At 33.2% G+C, this 19,162-nt stretch overlaps 1 protein-coding gene across 1 annotated transcript in view; it reads left to right on the top strand.

Annotated features, from left to right (window-relative positions):
* TMEM244 (transmembrane protein 244) overlaps nucleotides 1-19,162 on the top strand; it is a 40,148-nt gene that overhangs the window by 10,033 nt on the left and 10,953 nt on the right. Inside the window, 4 exon segments of the mRNA XM_015600060.1 lie at nucleotides 11,206-11,283; nucleotides 12,809-12,890; nucleotides 16,317-16,442; nucleotides 17,947-17,991. Coding sequence (XP_015455546.1) covers nucleotides 11,206-11,283; nucleotides 12,809-12,890; nucleotides 16,317-16,442; nucleotides 17,947-17,991 — 331 coding nt within the window.

Raw genomic sequence — 19,162 nt, 5'->3', positions numbered from 1 at the left:
TATTTATTGAGTGCATGCAATGTGCCAGGCATTGGGTTAATTAAATCCCCACTATCCCTACACTTTGAAGGAGAGAAAAGCTGACTCAAGGGAAAGAATCATGGCCAAAGGCCATTTAATTAATTTGCTGTCTGGGGAAATTGCACAGGAACTGGGAAGGAAGCCCAGGTATGAGGACTGCAATGTTGTTGTTCAGAATACAATGCATTGTTGTTCAGAACTCCGGTAGAATACACATTTCTTAGCTACATTAAACTAATGTAAAATTATGACTGTAAAACAAATGTTGCATGTAAAAATCTCAGAGGCACAACACATTACCTTCATTTCTTTGTGGTTGTTGACCTGAACTGGAGAATTTCATGCATATAGACACTTTCAGAAGAAACTACTATTAGTAGGCTGGATCCTACACTATGATCCTACAGATGAGAGAGCTGTATTTCATGATTATATTAGGAACTGTCCAAAAAACCAAGCAGTGGGCTTTCACATGGGGAAAAATGGAGAGCAAGTTATGTGTTGAGCATATATAATACTTAAAGCTAGAAATTTTACGTGTGTGCTGAATACAAACTCCCCTATGAAATTTTATATATATTTACAAATGAGAACAAAATGAAAAGAGTAGGTGGCCAATGTGACACCATGCCAGTGAGGAACTGAAAAAGAAATCCTAATGTAATCTGACCCAAGGGTCCACATTTTCAATGAATAGACTATGGTCCTCACAGAAGTGGGTCTTTTCCCTTCTCTTCATTAGCATTCAAAATATATTTATTGAACACTTACCAAGAGCTAAGCATTATTTTTGTGACTGAAGAATTAAATGTGATTAAATCACTGTCTCTGTCTTTCAGAGTCTAGAGAAGTGGGCACCTTCATAAATAAGCATGCTACAACACAGGCGATCATATATGTAAGACATATCCACACTGCTATGGGTATGAAAGAAATATGGAGGGATTGATTCTGTCCCTGAGTAAGGGATGTAGTGTGAATATGATCTAGAGCTAGACTTTGAAGAATATACCGGTATTTCCTCTGTAGAGAAGAGTAAATCTGTTCTAGTTAATGGGAGCATTCTGCTTTGTAAAATCATATAAGGGCGTCCAGTTTTCATAGAATAAATAGAAGGGATTATTACAAAAGGACTAGGCCCAAGTTTCATAGGGGAATTCTTGTAAATCTGCAAAGATCGTATACATCTGTGACTTAAATTATTTCTGAGTATAAAAAAAAGAAAATCTAAAAGATATTTTTATGAAATAAGAATTACTTTGTCATCTAAACTTTATAAAGTTAGCACATAGACACAAAAAACTACAGATCAATCTCACTTTAAATATGGAAGTAAAAATCTAACTATAGAGAGAATCCAAGAATTCATTATAAAGATAAAACATCATGCTCAAGTAAAATTTTTTCCAAAAATGTAAGGATGGTTCAATATATGTAATCTACCAACAAAATTTACCATGATTGTAAATCTAAGTAGAAAATTATATGATCATCCTTATAGATGCTAAAACAGCCTTTGACAAAAACTGACAACCATTCCTAATTAAAACAAATAAAGTAGAAACTGATTACACACACACACACACACACACATACACACACACACACGCACAATGCAGTCCCAAAGTCAATATGTTACTTAATAGAACATACTAGAGGCATTCACAGTAAGACCAAGAATAAGGCAAAGATATCCACTAATTCTACCACAATTTCAAAATATAGTAGAGGTACTAGTCTAATATATAGAGGTGCTAGTCTGCAATCAGACTAGAATAAACAGCAGAGCCATAAGAATTCTAATAGAAGTGAAACTTTCTATTTTCCAATGATATTGTAGTGTATTTGAAAAGTCTGAGAGAATAATGAAAATACTAACATAAAAAATTCAGTAAAAATTCAGTAAAGTAATAGAATATTAAAGACAAAAACCAGAAGGTTTTATATACACAAATGATAGCTAATTAGATGATGTAACAGAAGATAAAACTTTGGTTGCATTAGTAGCAATAAAATAATTTATTTAAGAATAAATTTAACAGAAAGTGTATAACAGCTATGAGAGAAAAATTGAAATACTTTTGAAAGATACAAAACTAAATTTGAATAAATTTGGAGAATTTTCTTTTTTATGGATAGCATGAACAAACATTATTAAGCTATCATTTATTTCTATCTTAATAATAAACTTAGCATGATCCCAATAGAAATAACATACAGTTGTTTTATGGATCTATTCAAGTACATTTTAAAGTTTATATGGCAAAATAAATATAAAAATAGCTAAGAGAACCCTAAAAAATGGACAATGAGGGTTGACTATATTAAAACTCACTACAAAGCTTCTGTAATTAAAACAGTGTGATATTGATCCATGAATGAGTAGAGACACCAATGGAAGATATTAGAAAGCTCATGAATAAACAAAAATGTGTATGGAAATATAGTGATGACATCCTTAGAATGTCAGGTTGTGACAGAAAACAATGAAGTACAAAGAAAATGATGGAGATATATAAAATAAAAATAGGTAGTATTTTGTAGTTGCTCAAACTAGTCCAAATTTGGGACAATTTCAGCATTGACAATTATGACATTAATGCATTATAACAACAACAACAAAAGACCATGGTTACCGCATATAGTTGAATAAATAATAAATATATAAGTTCAAAGATAAGATGGAAAATCTCTTTATGAAAGTTTGTACACTAATATATATAGAAGAAAAAATAAAATGAGAAAAATTACAATTTTACAACACCAATGTAAATAATTGATTCAGACAAGGTATGTGTATCAGTAGATACTAAAACCGAGGGGTAAAAACTTTAGAGGGAACAGGATATCCACATAGTCTCAAGTGCCACCCCACAGATTATTTACTAATTATAAAGGTTAAATAGTACAATTAAATTAGAGAGATCTGACAGCTGTCACCTTTACTAAGTGATAAAACTGACCACCATCAATAATGAGACAAAATAATATTATGTATCTCTTCATGAGATACAATGAGAAGCACACACTGCTACCTATGTAGAAGTCTTCTCCAAAGAATTTAACTATTAGGAAACCAATGGAAAAATTCAAAGTATGACACTAAAGAGATATGACAACCAAATGTAACATGTGCAAATTTAATTGACTCTAGGATTCTCAGATTTTTGAGGATAATTGGAGAAATTTGAATATGGACTCTATATAAATAATATTTTGTATCCATGTAAAGTTTCTTATGTATAATAATAGTATTGTGGTTATATAGGAGAATGTTCTTGCTGTTGTGAGAGTTTGGGAAAAAACACATAATTTCTATGAAAATTTTGTTTTCGCTTCCTGCCATTGAGAAATAAATACATTTCATTTGCACATTACCTTTACACATTATACCTAGTCATCTTTTTGCAAAGGATGTAGTTAAATTTAAGCCATTTAAAGGGGCCACAAATGTGAATATTAATATAAAAAAATCTATTTTGAAAAAATATTTTTGTGTGAAACACAAAATACTTTAGTATAATGTAGTGAGATATGTGTGCACATATTAATGTTAATGAATACCTCAATGGCTGTTGGTTAACTTCTGAAATATCCTTATCAGAAATCCGCACTTGAAGAGGTTCTTGGGCAGTTCAAAAATTATTATTAAAACCTATACCAGAGACTTTGTTAATGAGCATAAAAAATAAGTTATTTTTCGTACAGGTAAAACGAGTCTTGTTTAAAATATGCAAAATCGAACAGGCCTCCTATCCATACATGAATGAGATATAAGACTCTGGAAAGCTCAGTAACCTGCATACCATCAGAAAAGCACTCAAGATCTAGAGTTCCATGGTCTTGAGTTGTATTCCCACTTCATGGAGAAATCTGTCAACTGATCTGGCCAGGATGGTGGATGCCACCTTCAGGACATCATTATGACTGTCTCAGAGTAAACCTGACATTCTCGAGGTGTTTGCTCAAGGGCTGAGAGACAGAGAATGGGACTTCCCCGAGTTTTCAAAAAGAAGTCATATTTTTGTGTCCTTTTGCTAATAAATGTCTGTATATTTGTTGCAATTTTAAGCAGGACTTGCTATTATTTAACATACAACACAGAAATTTGGTCTTTTGTTTGGTCAGAAATTTTTAAACCATGGAAAAGGGAAAAGGGACTATTCATAATTTTAGCATGTAAGGACAAACACTATTAAGATATTTATATTTCCTATCAAATTTATATTTTTTAGATACCGAACTGAGGATATGGGAGAGAAACATAAAGCAACCATTTACTTCTAATCTCTAAAAGTTACAAATGTTGACCCAAAGAAACTGACATTTGTCAAATAGCAGTTTAATTTAGATTTTCTTGAATAGCGAACCTGAGTAGTTAATTTTAGTGTCTGAGTAGTGAGATTATGGGCAATTTTCAATTTTTTGCTTCATGTTTTTATGATTTCCAAATTTTCCATAATGACTATTAGTTTGATAGCCGAATTTGTTTGTATTTTTATCTTTTGTACTGAATACTTTTGGGGCTGAAGTAATAAATGTATATTATTTAAATAATAGCTGGAATTTAGAAAATTAAAGAAGCAACTGGGACCATAGACTATTTTAGACCTTTTGAACTTTAGAGATCGGGGAAGAAATTGAAAACTGAATTACTTAAAACTGCTAACCAGTACCCCAAAACAAGAGGACTTATTTGATCTCCCTTTCCACCCCCCCAAAACTAACGCAATCTTTATAACCAATATTATCATATTAGTTTAAATAAAGCCTATATTAAACTTGTTTCCCAGATGATTGTCTTATTAAGAATTTAACAGCAGAGAATACACCAACCTGTCGGTTACTCTGCCTCTTTCTGAAATGTTCTCTAGGTATTGCCACTTTGTGTGGGTCCTTTTACATAGGTCACCATACTGCATATGAGGTGAACTCTATATAGTCATATGCCACTTGATGATTTGGTCAATGACCAACCTCTTCTATGATGGTGGTCTCTGAAGATTATAATAGAACTGAAAAATTCCTATTGTTTAGTGATGTCATACCCGTCATGCCATTGTAGCTCGTAAGGTTGTAGCCTGGTAGGGTTGTGGTCCTCATGGCGTCACAGCGTAGTAAGTTCATAGCATTAGATAGCGCAATGTATCACTCGTGTGTTTGTGGTGATGTTGGTGTAAATAAACTTACTGTGCTGCCAGTAATATTAAAGTACATAATACTTGATAATGATAATAAACAACTATGTTACTGGTTTATCTATTTACTATACTATACTCGTAAACCCCCTGAAACTGCTGTCCTTGACCCCAGAGGGACACACGAGGCAGAGGGCTAGCATTTGTTTTCTTACCATAAATATGAACAACACTTTCCATCAGGTGAGAATTAAAGGAGACAAGGTTTGAGAAGTGGGTAGTGTGGCACCTGGCACATATAGGTATTAAGCAAAGGTTATCCTTAAACCAAGTCCCTAGGGAATAGAGATATTCCTTGAATTTTCATTAATAAAACCATATTTTAAAAATTTGTAAAGATGCTTACTGTTAAATAAATTTGCTGAGAATTTTTTTACACAATTATTATGAAAAAAGTAAACATATGCAAATATAAATTTAATAGTATAATGGATTCCATTTATCTATCACCTAGTTTCACAGTTACCAATCAGTTCAATCTTGTTTTATCTATATCTCTACCTAGTTTCTTGCCCTTTTAGTTTGAAGCTACCCAGATATCATATCATTTCATTTGCAAATATTTTCATACGTATCTTTAAAAATAAGGACTCAAAGAAGTAACCACAATATCATTATATCATAATACCCCTAAAATGTTAACAATAATTCTTTAACATCATCAACTGTACTTTCAAGTTCAATTAGTCAGATGTCTCATAAATGTCATAATTATTTTACAATTTACTAGATTCTGGATCAATTACATTTTTTAAAAAAAAGAATAATAAAATTTATTAATGGCTAAATATCTTGACTGCTCCAAGTTCTGATTCTAAAATATTGAATTTTCCTAAAGTGCAATAATAATGGTGTCATAATAAAGTTATATGTTTAGTCATTTGGGTGTCATTATTAAGAGTTTTTTCTTTGGTAATTCAATAAAACTTTTTTTCCTAATTCAACTCTATTGAAAGTATTGTACTAGAATTGGTTAGTCAACATTCTTTTATTGAAAACCTACCAGGTAAAAAGCAGGACAGCACACAGTGGAGAGAGCTCTGACATCTAGCAGGTCTGAACTGGAGCCCTGCCATATACAGACCACATGAGCTAAGATAAATTTAAACTCTCTTTGTCTCATTTTTCAAATCTGTGAAATGGAGATAATATTTACGCAAACCCAGGAAGCTTTTCATGTGTGCACGTAATAGTAGGGTATGAAGAAGGGTGAATAAAATGAGAAAATATGAGTACAGTGCTTGGCACATAGTAATCCTCCAAAACAGAGTAAATATAGTTAGACTGTCAACTATGAGGCAGAGTTAAGGGAGTGAGGCTGGAAGGGTGATGGTTAGAATTCCGCTATCTAATAAGGTAGCCATTAACCACACATGTCTACTGAGCACTAGAAATGTGTCTAGTCCAAACAGAGATGTGTTGTAAGTAAAATACCCTCTGGCTTTCTACCGTGTAGTATGAACAGATGACATAAATATCTCATTAATAATTGTTAATAAATAGTAATTGTCGAATATATATTGGTATATTGGGTTAAAATATGTTAAGACTAATTTCACTCATGTTTTTACATTTATAAATGTGGATATTAGAAAATTTGAAATTATTTATGTGGCTTGCATTATATCTCTAGTGGGCAGCACTGGGCCAAATCACCAATTACCATTCTAACCATTTCAACTTGGTTTTGCTTTTCCTCCTATTGTTGATCTAGTCAAATTCAGAGATAAAATCAACACCACCCTCTCTATCTTAAGCCCCGCAACTTGTCAATTCTATATTTTTACCAGCCCACACATATATTCTCTTCTCCATCCCTCCTACTGACTTAGAATATTACAAACCCATTTATTTTATATTTTGCATTTTTTATTGGGACATAGTTAACAGAGAATATTATGTAAGTTTAAGGTGTTCAACTTGTTAATTTGACATATTTATACATTGCAATGTGATTACCACCACAGCTAACACATTAGCTAACACCTCTACCACATTAGCTAACACCTCTACCATGTCTTTTAGTGTTTTCCCTACCTATTGGTTGCTCGCCATTCTACTCTGCTCCTTCTTAAATCTTTCAGACTCTCCTCCGCTTTCAGAGAATTTGATACTCCTCATCGAGGCATAAAATTCCCTTTGTGATCTGACCTCAACTCTTTAAACACTCTCTTACTGCCCCTGCCACCACGACAGCCACAAGCTTAGCTCGAGCATGTCTTTGCAGGTGCTTCTGCTTCTGCCTATAGCAACGACTCCCTCCATTCCCATGCCCCAGCTCTTCACAAATAGCCTAATTGTTAAGAGTCAGAGAATAAGCTTTGAATCTTAGCTCTGCAATTACTGTCAAACTTTGAAAGAGTTACTAAACCTCTCTAAGCCTCACTGTTCTTCTCTCTAAAAAATAAATAATAGTAGACCCTACCTTTCAAAATTTTATGAGGATTAAGAGAGATGATGCATAGATAGTGCCAGGTCTACAGTAAACCTATAGTAAATGCTATTGTCAAACATCATCTCCTAGAGAAATGTTCCTTGACACTTCACCTTCCACACACCCTTTTGCTCCCATTCTCCATTAGTCTCATTCTCGGGCTTCCACAGTCCTCTGTACATTCCTCAGTCGCAGCTCTTCTCTCTGTATTGGAGCCATCTGTTTCCTCATCATTCTTGTTCCTAGATCAGTAGTCTTCAAAATGTGATCTTAGAAACAGCACACCCAGCATCCTCTAGGAACTAGTTAGAAACACAAAGTCCCAGGACCCACCCTGAACCTACTGAATCAGAAACTCTGGGGCCGAGACCCAGAAATCTGTGTTTTAACAGGTCCTCAAATTGAGTCTGATATTTATACATTTGAGTAACACTGTTAGACCAAGTCTCTATGCCTGGGACCACGTCCAATTTATCTTGCATTGCCACCCAGCCCAGTGATGATAGAAAAAAATGCATGAATGCATCCTGATCACAGTGTGGAGCTAGTGAAGGATATCCAGCGGAGACTGTCATGGTCTGATTGCCTTTCAGGAGTTGCTTTTGCAGGGTGTGTAACATATAGATTATAGGGAGAGGTTACTAGAGACAATTGAATTTGCTTATAAGAAAATTATTATTTGGTAGTCAGATTTATTATTCAGGTAGAAAAAATAATTATTTATAAAAATATGTCTTACTTTTCAAAATAATTTTAAATTGCATTGTTATACCACTCTATACGTAGTGTTTTATAAATTTTTTAGGGGAAAGTAGGTATATCTATATATAAAATTTGTCAATAAATATGTTTTCCCACAAATTATGATTTCGTTTAAAAAATAGCTTCGAATGTCTTATACATATTTATTATTTGTGGATTTTCTAATTACATAGTACAATCCTCTGATTTTATTATAAAAGTAAAATTTTATAGCAAGTGAGTGCATTTAATAATGAAAATCTTATTTAAATTTCAATATTAATACAGAAATAGTTTCATTTTTGTTTGACATATCTATGCTATATCATATTAGTATAGAAACTATATATTATTTATCTTATTTTGAATTGAAATGAAATAAAGCAATCATGTAGAAACATTTCAGTTAGAGAATGTCAATGCTTTTATTAAAAAAAAAAATGATGTTAAAAAACAGAATAAAGAGTAAAGTAAACCCAAAGACACATGGCCTTTAAGGAAATTATAAGGCTGCAGAAGCCTCAGTTTGGTCCCATCACATACCATCTCCCATTAACAGATTCTCACCCCAACGGTTGGGGAAGATTTCAACCAGCTTGAATGTGGGCACAGTATTTGGACCTTCAACTCAAGTAAAGTTTTCACATTTTCTCTTGATCTTTAAACAATCTTCTCTACAAAATGAGAGCCTTTTGTTATTTCCATATGAACCACTTGGAAGACACAATTAGTTGCCCACCTTGCCACAGCAGACCTCACTGCCCTTTCTTCTTCCTTGCTAATAGAGCTCTAATTTTTATTTTATTAAGGTAGTAGATGCCTATGCCTGGCTGCAGGATCCCAATATCCAAATCTCTTGTGGTAAACTCCTTTACTGTTCGCCTGTAACTGTTCAGGAAATGAGCACATAACCAAGTGGTGGCCAATAAGACATAATGGGATACCTGATGGGGGTTCTAGAAAAGATTTTTATTCTCTAATTAAAAAACGAGAGCTGTGGGAAGAAGGCCTCTTTTGCACTCATCGCTTTACTACTTCTCTTAGGAAAGGGAGCCGTCATGAAACCACAGGCTATGCAAGTCTTGGAAAAAGAATGAGGTTTTGTTTAAGGATACAAATTCACAGTAGCAAGTCCTAGAGCTCTAATGAACAGTATAGTGAATATAAATAACAATATTGTGTTACAATCAGCAAACTCACTAAGAGACCAGATAATAAAAAAGAAATGATAATTACGTGATGTGATAGAGGTGCTAACAATCATATCATGACAATGGCCATCATATTACAGTATATAAATTTATTAAATCAACAGATTGTACACTTTAAATTCACGCAGTTATATGTCAAATATATTTTAATAACAATAATAACGAAATAAATTTAAAAAGAAAGAATGAAGATAAGAGGAAACTAAGGGTCATGAGGGAGGGGAGGTTAGGGGACAAGGAGTGAGAGATCCTGAAGGGCAAGCAGGGATAAGAATTATTTTCAGAGAGAGAAGAGACTTGGTAGGCAAAGGGGAGTCTGCAGGCAAAGAGCAGGACGGACTAAAGATGATGTGGTGGGGACGAGGACAGACAGCTTGGCATGGGATTCTGAAGGTCCCAGAACCCTGTAGTTCTGGTTTCCTGTGTCCCAATTAGGTCCAACAGTCCACCCATTTTTTGATAGTTAAAAGAATTAAGTTCTTGGTAACTCTGTAAATTCGGTCCATTCAGCCACTTGGTTGTGGCGTGCTCCTAATCCCTCTCCACTGTCCTTCTCTCTAGTGGAGGGCTCCTTCTGTACCTGGGCCAGTTACAAGGCTTGGAAATTTGATGAATTCGTCAGTCAGAGAAAATGAATAATTCTAAAGTGTTAAAGTGTTAGCTAAACGAGATGGCTTTTCTAAAGATTTAAAAAAGGAAAAGAATAAACTGAGACATTCCCATGTGACATTTTTATTATATTCACAAGAATATATTTTAAAAGATTAATAGTGAAGTTTAGCACATTTTCAATTATTTACTGGCTTTTAAAATGTTTATTCATGTGATCTGCCTATTTATATACTTTGTCCACTTTATTGGTTTGCCTTTTTTTAAAATTTGTAAACATTTATATATATTGTAAATATCAATTATTTGCCTGTGATACATGTTGCAAATATTTTATCCCGTTCTATTTCTTGGCACTTAATCCTTTAATCCATTTGAAGTTTATTTTGGTGTTTGGTACAAGACCGGAATCTAATAAGATTTTTCCATCTAGAAGTTAAACAACTTTTACGAAATTATTAGTTGAATAACCCACCTGGTCCATTTACCTGCAATGCTTCCTTCTTGAGTCTCATATGAGGTAGGGTTCATTTTAGGATCATGTATTGTGTTTTAGCCAATAGTTCTGTGAATTCTCACACACAGGTTCAATAATTGTTGTGTTATTATGTATTGTTTGTTCACACTTTTCAAAATTTCTTAGCCATCCTCATATTGTTACTGTTGCAAAAGCTGAGATTTAGAATCATCTTGTCAAATTAAAATACAAATATTGGCATTTAGGAAGTATTTTATAGTAAATGGAGGTTAGTGGTATGAATTTGTATACTGTGTTAATCCTTGGTGCAAATGTGTAATATGCCAGCCTCTTTAGTCAGGAACACTTTCATTTTGCTCTTTGAAGTCCTTCTCACCCCATGGGTCTCCGAGCAAAGCAAGACTGGCCAACACTATCTAGCAGTCATTCATCATCTTTTGTTTGTCAGATTTGTTACCAACAGCCATGTGAAGAAGCCCAGGCTCTTGGAGCTTATGCCTGTCTTATCCGCAGGTTATTTTGCAGAACCTTCTTATATGCGTCATCCTCTTCTACACTGTGTACTATGCAGTTCTGGGCATGGGTTGCATGATGCTCAAGTAAGTAGCACATCGCTTTTGAACAGAATTAAAGAGCTAAGATCAGATATGAAAGGAGAGTTTATACTTAAACCAGACATATCTTTTTGGAATAGAGAATGCAGATTTTTAAAAATGGTATATTTTCTTACTTTTTAAAGTATAAACAAGCAAATGTGCCATCTCTGAAAATGATAAAAGTAACAAGCATAAAATGAAGTAGCTAGAACCAGGCAGGCCCGTTCCCCTTACCTCTGAAGGATGGTCATGTAAAGAAAGTGAAGCTATTACTCCTTGGTGTTGCATCAGAGGGCATTTGAACTAGATGAGAATTTAGAGATAATCTACATCCAACTAGTTTAAATATTTTTTGATATAAACTAGAAATATCTTTGGATTGCAGGTGAGTAGATCTGCATTCTGGCACAGATTCTTCCTATCTTCTTGGACATCTTGACCAAGCTGTAGAGCTTTTCTTATTCCAATTTTCTTTATTTTTCAAATGGAGGTAATAATTCAAAAGAGGGTTATCACAAGGACAAAATAATACATGTGTTTTTAACGACATTCTTAATTAAGTGTGAGACATATTTTTTCAGGTAATTTCATTGTCTTGCTGTGATTGAATTTTGTTTTTACAAATTTAGGTTACCAATGCATTGATTTCCTTGAAATATATTATGTATATTTACAAAAATTTCCTAGCAATTAATCGTTTATACAATTTAATTTTTTGTTTAGGCAAGGAGTTAAGGCCTTGAATTTCAATACGCAAATTAGTGCCAAAAGTAATTCTACCAACTTTTGCAATGAGAAGAGCGTTATGAAGCTTGCTTGCAGGCTAACCCACTGAGGAAGCTTCTGGTGCTGACTCAGTCTTAGCTGTTGCCTAGGAATAGAGATGGTGAACTTGTGCCTGGAGCAGGGAAGGGCTAGAATCTCCAGGGCTTTCTGGGCATGAGATTTTAATGGTTTTTTAATTTGTCAGAGACAAGGAATTTGAAGTAATTGGGCCTTAAAGCTCCGGGAGAAAGCCAACTGATTGATCAGCTGCATGCAACTACAAATGGACACAGCAGAATGTGAATGCTTAATAGATTCAGATTTTGGAACAGAAAGGGATCTCAGAGATTAATCATTCAATTTACAGACAAGAAACTAAAGCCCAGAGAGTTTCAGTGACTTGCCTAGGTTTACAGTTAACACCGTCAGGGCGAGAACTCAGGTCTTGTTGCTTCCAGGACCATGCTCTCATCAGGGTATTATGTTCTCCCACATTTGCTAGAAGGGACCTCAAAGATTACAGCTGAGACCTCAAATATAATGAAGTACACTGGGCGGTCAGAGTGGACTTAACTGAACAAAGAAAACAATGTGGATAAAGAGGTTATTTGGCTTCCATCCAAGTCAGCTAGTTTTTAAATGTTCCACAAAACGGTAAAGCTAATGACTTATCACTGTATGTGAAGAGCAATGTGCAAAACCTTGGTGTGCAAAGTTATGAATTACCTCCAGATTAAACTATTTTCATTTGTAACATTTTCCGGGTATATGAGTTGGATGTCGTGGCATCATTTGATTTCAAAACAAATCCTTCATGGCTCAACTAAAATTATAAAGGTGATTGGTTTTAATTTTCAATCTTTGCCAATTAGTGAACAAAATGTTTCCAAAAATAAAAATAGGTTTTGTTTTATAATTTTTTTTTTTAATAATGGGTCTTCCTCTTGGCCATTTATATCTTATACCCGATTTCAAAAATTAATGTGAGAAAGTGCCATAAAAATTTTTGAAGTGGCTATTCCTAAAAGGTAGAGAGAAGGATGAAATAAGTGAATAGTATTTTTGTGTGAAGTTTTATTTATTGGTATCATGGGTAAATTTTTGTGCATTAAATATTTTTCATAAAAAGGAAGAATGGCTTACTGTACTGGTATAGAAAATGTTCGTGAGATGTAAAATAAAAAATGACTATGTAAGAGTTAGTATAGTATAATTATTCATTTTTGTAGAATAGAGTAAAATATGTGTTGTCAATGGTAAGAAATCTGGAGAATTATGCAAAAAACTGTTATCTCCCAGCTGGGATGACAGAGGTCTTTCATTTTCTGCTTTGCACATTTCTGCTCAGTTTTATTTTCCCCCAAAATAGTATGAAATTTGTTGCAACAAAAAGACAATAAGAAAATATATCAAGAAAAAAATTTTCTTTTAAATTTATTATTTTTGTTAAAGAAATTATTAATTGATACCTACTGTGTTTATAAGCCTTATGTATGTTAATAATAATAGCTATTGGTATTGAACATATGTCACATATACTTGTTTTGGGGGCATTCATGGTGAGTTTGCCCATCGTTAGAAAAATAAGAATTTAATGTTATTTTCTATTATGAAATAATACAGATAAATAATGAAAGCTTATGAAATGCCTACAAGTAGAAAAGAGAAAAAAGAAGAAAATTGATTTCAAGCTTTCTTTCTAAATATTATTATTCTTAACATTTTGTTAAATTTCTTCCTACATATTTTTAATAAATTGTGGATTCTTTAAAAATTACAATTCTTTAGAAAACCACCTGGCACCTGGAAACATATATGCAAATATACAAAAATGTCCTGACACCAAAAAAATCAGATTTCAAATACGCTTTGTATAGGAAACTTGGTCAGCTAAAACTGCTGAAGTCAAACTAAAAGCTTTAGAACAGCATCCCCAAATGGGTAACCTTCTTTGGTGCCATTACTCATTTAATTTTGGATAGACAAAAATTATGTGAGGACAAGAGACTCATTTGAATGAGATACAAGAGATCTGACATTCTATCTTAACTTCCTCTTCATGCACTTCCCTATTGAAGAGCAAATTACTTTATTTTCTACCAAGATTATTCACAAATGATAAGGAAGTAGCCATAGTAAAGAGTTAAGTATGAATTGTGTGTGTGTTGAGTAAGGGGAGATATTTAAAACTCAACTGTTAGTATTTAATTCTTGCCTTTAAGTCCTCCAATGAAAGACAGGACAATGACACAGGCTTATTGGACAGGGCTGTGTTTTTACATAGCAGAGATTAGTGAAGATTAGTGAGGATGCCTGGACAGTTTACATGTCCTTTCCTCTCACAAAACATTAACATTTGTACAAAGATATCAATAAACCAGTAGCCTATTAGCTCTTCAATTTTGGGTTTGGGGAGATAAGTGCCATAACTCTTCCAAGTTGTTACTTTGAGCATCTAGACTTGTTTAACCTTGAAGATAAAATGTAAGAGTAATCTTAGAGCCTTGCGCATGTATTTAGGGTCAGGTTTCTTATTTGTTTAAGTAATTTTGTCACCCAGATCAGGTTTAGGAAGGACCTTGAAAAGTGTGAGTCTTTCTTTGCATTGTAGAGAATAGATTTCAAATTGCTTTTATTTACAATTAAAATCCTCCCAACAATTTCTTTGAGATAGATAAAATGCACTCCATTTCTCAATTTACAGAGAAGGAAACAGACTGACCCAGAGGTTAAAATCCTGCTCAAAGTCCTATCACTCTTAAGCTATAAGGCAAAACTAGAACACTGGTAGTCCTGACTTTAAATTTTGTACTACTTCCTTTAAATCATGCTTTTCTCATATCACAAACAGAGCATAAGCCTTCTCTATCAATATGTGCACATACAACTTGTTCAAGACTAAAATCACTATCTCCAAGCAGCTGCAAGTTAAATTATAAAATCTGTAAATGGTAATAAAAACCCATCTCTATTTTTTTATAATAATGGAATCTCTGTGAGCCACTGGTGGAGGTAGGAGTAGAAATGTTATGGGAAGAGGTGGTGTCAATGATACAGCAATATGGTTGCTTCCACATCCTTGATTTTAGGGGGCAGAGCATGCTTAAATGAACTATATTCCAATACAATAGAAAAAGAGCTGGTTTGAATTGTCCATTTAACTTTTGAAACCTGTTGAGTTAAAAAGCATTGACGAGGAATAAGTGTGAGGCCTTTAAAAAGATAGTACCTGGGACTTGCTCACTTGACGAATATCTTGCTTACCCATTAGACAATTGTTGACTTACTGGTTAATAAATTACTTCTGCATAACAGAACATAATACTATTATTTTATTTTCTGCTTTAAAAAATATGGAATCTGCCTGCCTAGATTTATCAATTCCTGAATTAATATAAACATACCAATCATTTGCTGTGTTCTAAAAGGAAAGAAAGGTAATTTTTATGGGAAGTAATATCATTACAAAAAGACCTTGGTAGTATATCACATATATTTGTCACTTTAAAGTTTGATAGATTTCTTCTTTGAAATCATTATAATCTTAAAGATCCCTATCAAAGATAAAATCAAAAGATTGACTCTTCACCTGTTGATGGCTCTTAGAGATTTGTGGTCCTGACCTGTCTGTGGTCCTGGCTCTTTGTACATGTTCAAGGAAATGAGTCTGAGACAACTGGTGAATTTAGGAAAGCTCCTGCATCCACATGAGTCATTTATGAAGATTTCTTTTATCCATGGTAATCGGTTATGTTTCCCAGATGACTATCTGAATGTACCATTTTATTACAAAGACACATACAAAAAACTCATTTCCAAGTTAGGCAATGATTGTACCAAAGAAACATTAGAGTTCAATAAATTTTATATGTATATTTTTCATTCCTGAAAACTCAGAACTGAAATTTTCATTAGTTTTTAATACATCTTAAAAAATGAGATTTGTAATTCAATTACAGATCGTTGTGCATTGGTTACACTATAACATTTCTTTTTTGTAGTTTACCTTCTAAAATGTTAAGTATAAAGAATATGAAAGAGAAATTATATATTATTATTTTTCTATAAGTCTAAGGATTATTAGGGGTGGAATATATTAAAGGGTCTTATCCAAATTTGAGGATTGTTAAGAGAAAGAACATTTTAAAAAATCTTACCAGAATTGTTTTGCAAAATAAGCTGTAAAGGCTCTGTTACTAATTGTATTTCGGAATTATTAGTTGCTCTAATCCCAAAGAATTGTATTCTTCCTCTTATTTGCAGTTCTTTTAGTTTCAACAGAGGGCACCTACTTTGTTTGTGGATTGCTTTTTGTTTTGGTTGTGGAAGAATGGGTTTGGGATTATGCAATTTTAGTAACTATTCTCCATGTTGCTATCACTTCAACTGGTAAGCAAAGTAAAATAAAGGAAACAAAATGTATTAAATCTGATGCTGTACCTAAATCGTTTCATAAGAATAGAACTTTGTTGAATGCATATTGTCCTCTGATGGCTAAATAACAAACACTGATGATGGAATTTCTTCACCCCTACCCCTTACCATCAAGTTCTTCTACCATTCCTCAGCAAGATATTGCTTAGCTATATCTTCCAATTCAAAACTGTTCCAAATATAGATGTTTCCTATTCTCCTTTTACATACAACTTGTACGGAGTTTGCTCTGTTTGAAATACCTTTCCTATAAAAACCCATTTTTGAGGCAGAACTTGACCAAAGACTGGGAACTGGAACCCAAGGAAACCTGTACTTTTAGGCTCTCTAACTTCCCAGCACCATTTAGTCATTTTAACAAGATCGCTGGGTTCATAGACTAAGGTGTTTTTATTTCTACTTTTGATCTTTGGAATCAGAAGAAAGTGGATTCAAATTCTAGTTCTACTTTTTTACCAGGTGTGTAGTCTTAAGCAAGTCATGATATCCCTTACGTTAGTCTCCTCTACATTATGTGAGATAGCTAGGGAAGTTTCAGTGAGAATTAGAAATTGTCTGACATCGTGTCTAGCATAAAATAATTTCCGAGTATATGATAGTTTCATTCATTCTTCCATTCATCTTCAAAATTTGTAGTTTCATTGAAACTTTTTCTCTTTTATCTTCCATTATTTAAAAAAAGCATAGTAGTCAAAGTAAGGATGGTTATCAAACAATTCAAAGTTATTACTACTTATTAACTACTTAAATCACCCATTTTCAGCACCCTGGTCTATTGATGTTTTAATCAGTCTTCAACTTAAGAGCAATGAATTGTTGCATCCCAGCATTATTGCTATTAAAAAATACTGGTATATCATTCTCCTAGCATCAATTTCCTGAGACACAAACACTTTCGTAACTTGGAGAACTACTTATTATCTATTTTACTTTGGGTCTTAAACTTTTCTAGATGACAGCCATAAAGTATTCACAAAGGGCTTGGGAGCATAAGGTGACTCAGTCTTCAAGGTTGAGATGGGCAATAGGTTCTAGACCTAGAAGAGTTTCAAGTTAATTATCCAACACATGGCATATAGAAAATACTTAACATATATTGCTCGATAGAATTGAGTTCAGAGTGAAGTGGCCAAGGAACTCCAGAGAGAGCCAGGCACTGAAGATTCGGGATGGTCTTAGGCTGTCTCTGCAGCATATCACTTCAAATCAATTTTGTGAGATGACCTGAGAACCTGATAATTCATAACATCATTTCTAGGAGAGAAGTTTCAAATATCTGAGTTAACAAATAACCTTTTTAGATGACAAGTACAAATTTTAGGTTACTTGATTTCCTGAAAGTGAATAAAATTTCCCTGTTTTATATGGATATGATTTGACCAAACAGAAGTATGTCTTCATGAGTAAAAAAAAAAAAAAAAAAAAGTTTTGAAAATTAACAGTTTTTTTTCTATTTCAGTTATGTTGAAATTCCCCTTAATATCTCATTGGTGGGCTGCTTTAGGTATTTTTTAAATATGTGATCCCTTATATAATATACATATATATGTATACATAATATTTGTATAATATAAATATATATTTATACAAAAACTGGCAACACCAATTTCTTTTTTAGGTGGATCAGGTAATTAGACCAGGTGACTGTTCAAGGGTCTTATTATTTTAAAATTTCAGAGAATAAAACTCTGGATATATATCTGTGACATATGCTTTTGGGTTTTTTCCACATGAATGGCATTGCTCTCTTTGTAGTAGTACAAGAAGAAGAAAAACTATTTCATTTCTTCTCTTTCTCTGCCCACAAATTGAATAACTGAATTCATCAATCATATATCTAGTAAGAAAATTAACCAAGTGAAAATGAACTTTTTAAATGGATTTTTCTTTACTGTAAGCCAGGTATCGACCACAAAATATTTTTAGATTTCCTCTTTTCAGTTAACTTGGCAATAGTTTTAATCTAATTATTGTCGTTTTTAGTGATGAGAAATGGAAATGTAGCACTTTACCACATTCTTTTTCTCTGAAGTCGAGTTATCTGTTTATAACACAAACAAATGGCAGGTCTGAAGAGCTAAAAGAATTGAGAATTGTGAATTCCTCGGCATGTGCTTTGACTTCATTGCTTTTGAATTTCTGAATTTTTAAGAGCTTCTTACTATTAATTTGACAGAACCATATACATATTATGAAGGAAGTTTTGAATTTCAACAATTTACCAACACAGAATATATACTTACTCTCTCTTAGTTGAATACATAAACTAGTCTATTTCAGGTGCTATGTCAGTTTCAGGAAAGTTATGTTAGTCATAACAATTGTTCTTATTCATAATCCTACCAATGAATTAATCATTATTGGTTGTTAACCAAAACTTCCCTTTCATTACTTGCAGGATCTAGCTTAATTTCAATGATATGTAGAGGCCAGACTTTAGCATACTGTTGGTTCAAAGACAATTTTATCTATCCAGACCTGGATAATTTTAACAGAACATCTGAAATAATTTGCCTCAGTCTTATATTATTATGTACATTGTATCAGAACTAAATTGTATTTTTTGTTCATACCTATATTCAAGGTTGGATGTATTCAAGATACTTTATAACTATGAAAAGAAATAAGAAAAATTAAAGGAGAGCAAACGAATGCTAGTAAAGAATTCATGAGCA

The sequence above is a fragment of the Pteropus alecto genome, unplaced genomic scaffold (assembly GCF_000325575.1).
Source record: "Pteropus alecto unplaced genomic scaffold, ASM32557v1 scaffold79, whole genome shotgun sequence".
Classification (NCBI taxonomy): Eukaryota; Metazoa; Chordata; class Mammalia; order Chiroptera; family Pteropodidae; genus Pteropus; species Pteropus alecto.
The sequence above is the reverse complement of the archived record's forward strand: the minus strand, read 5'-3'. Positions and strand labels throughout refer to the sequence as shown.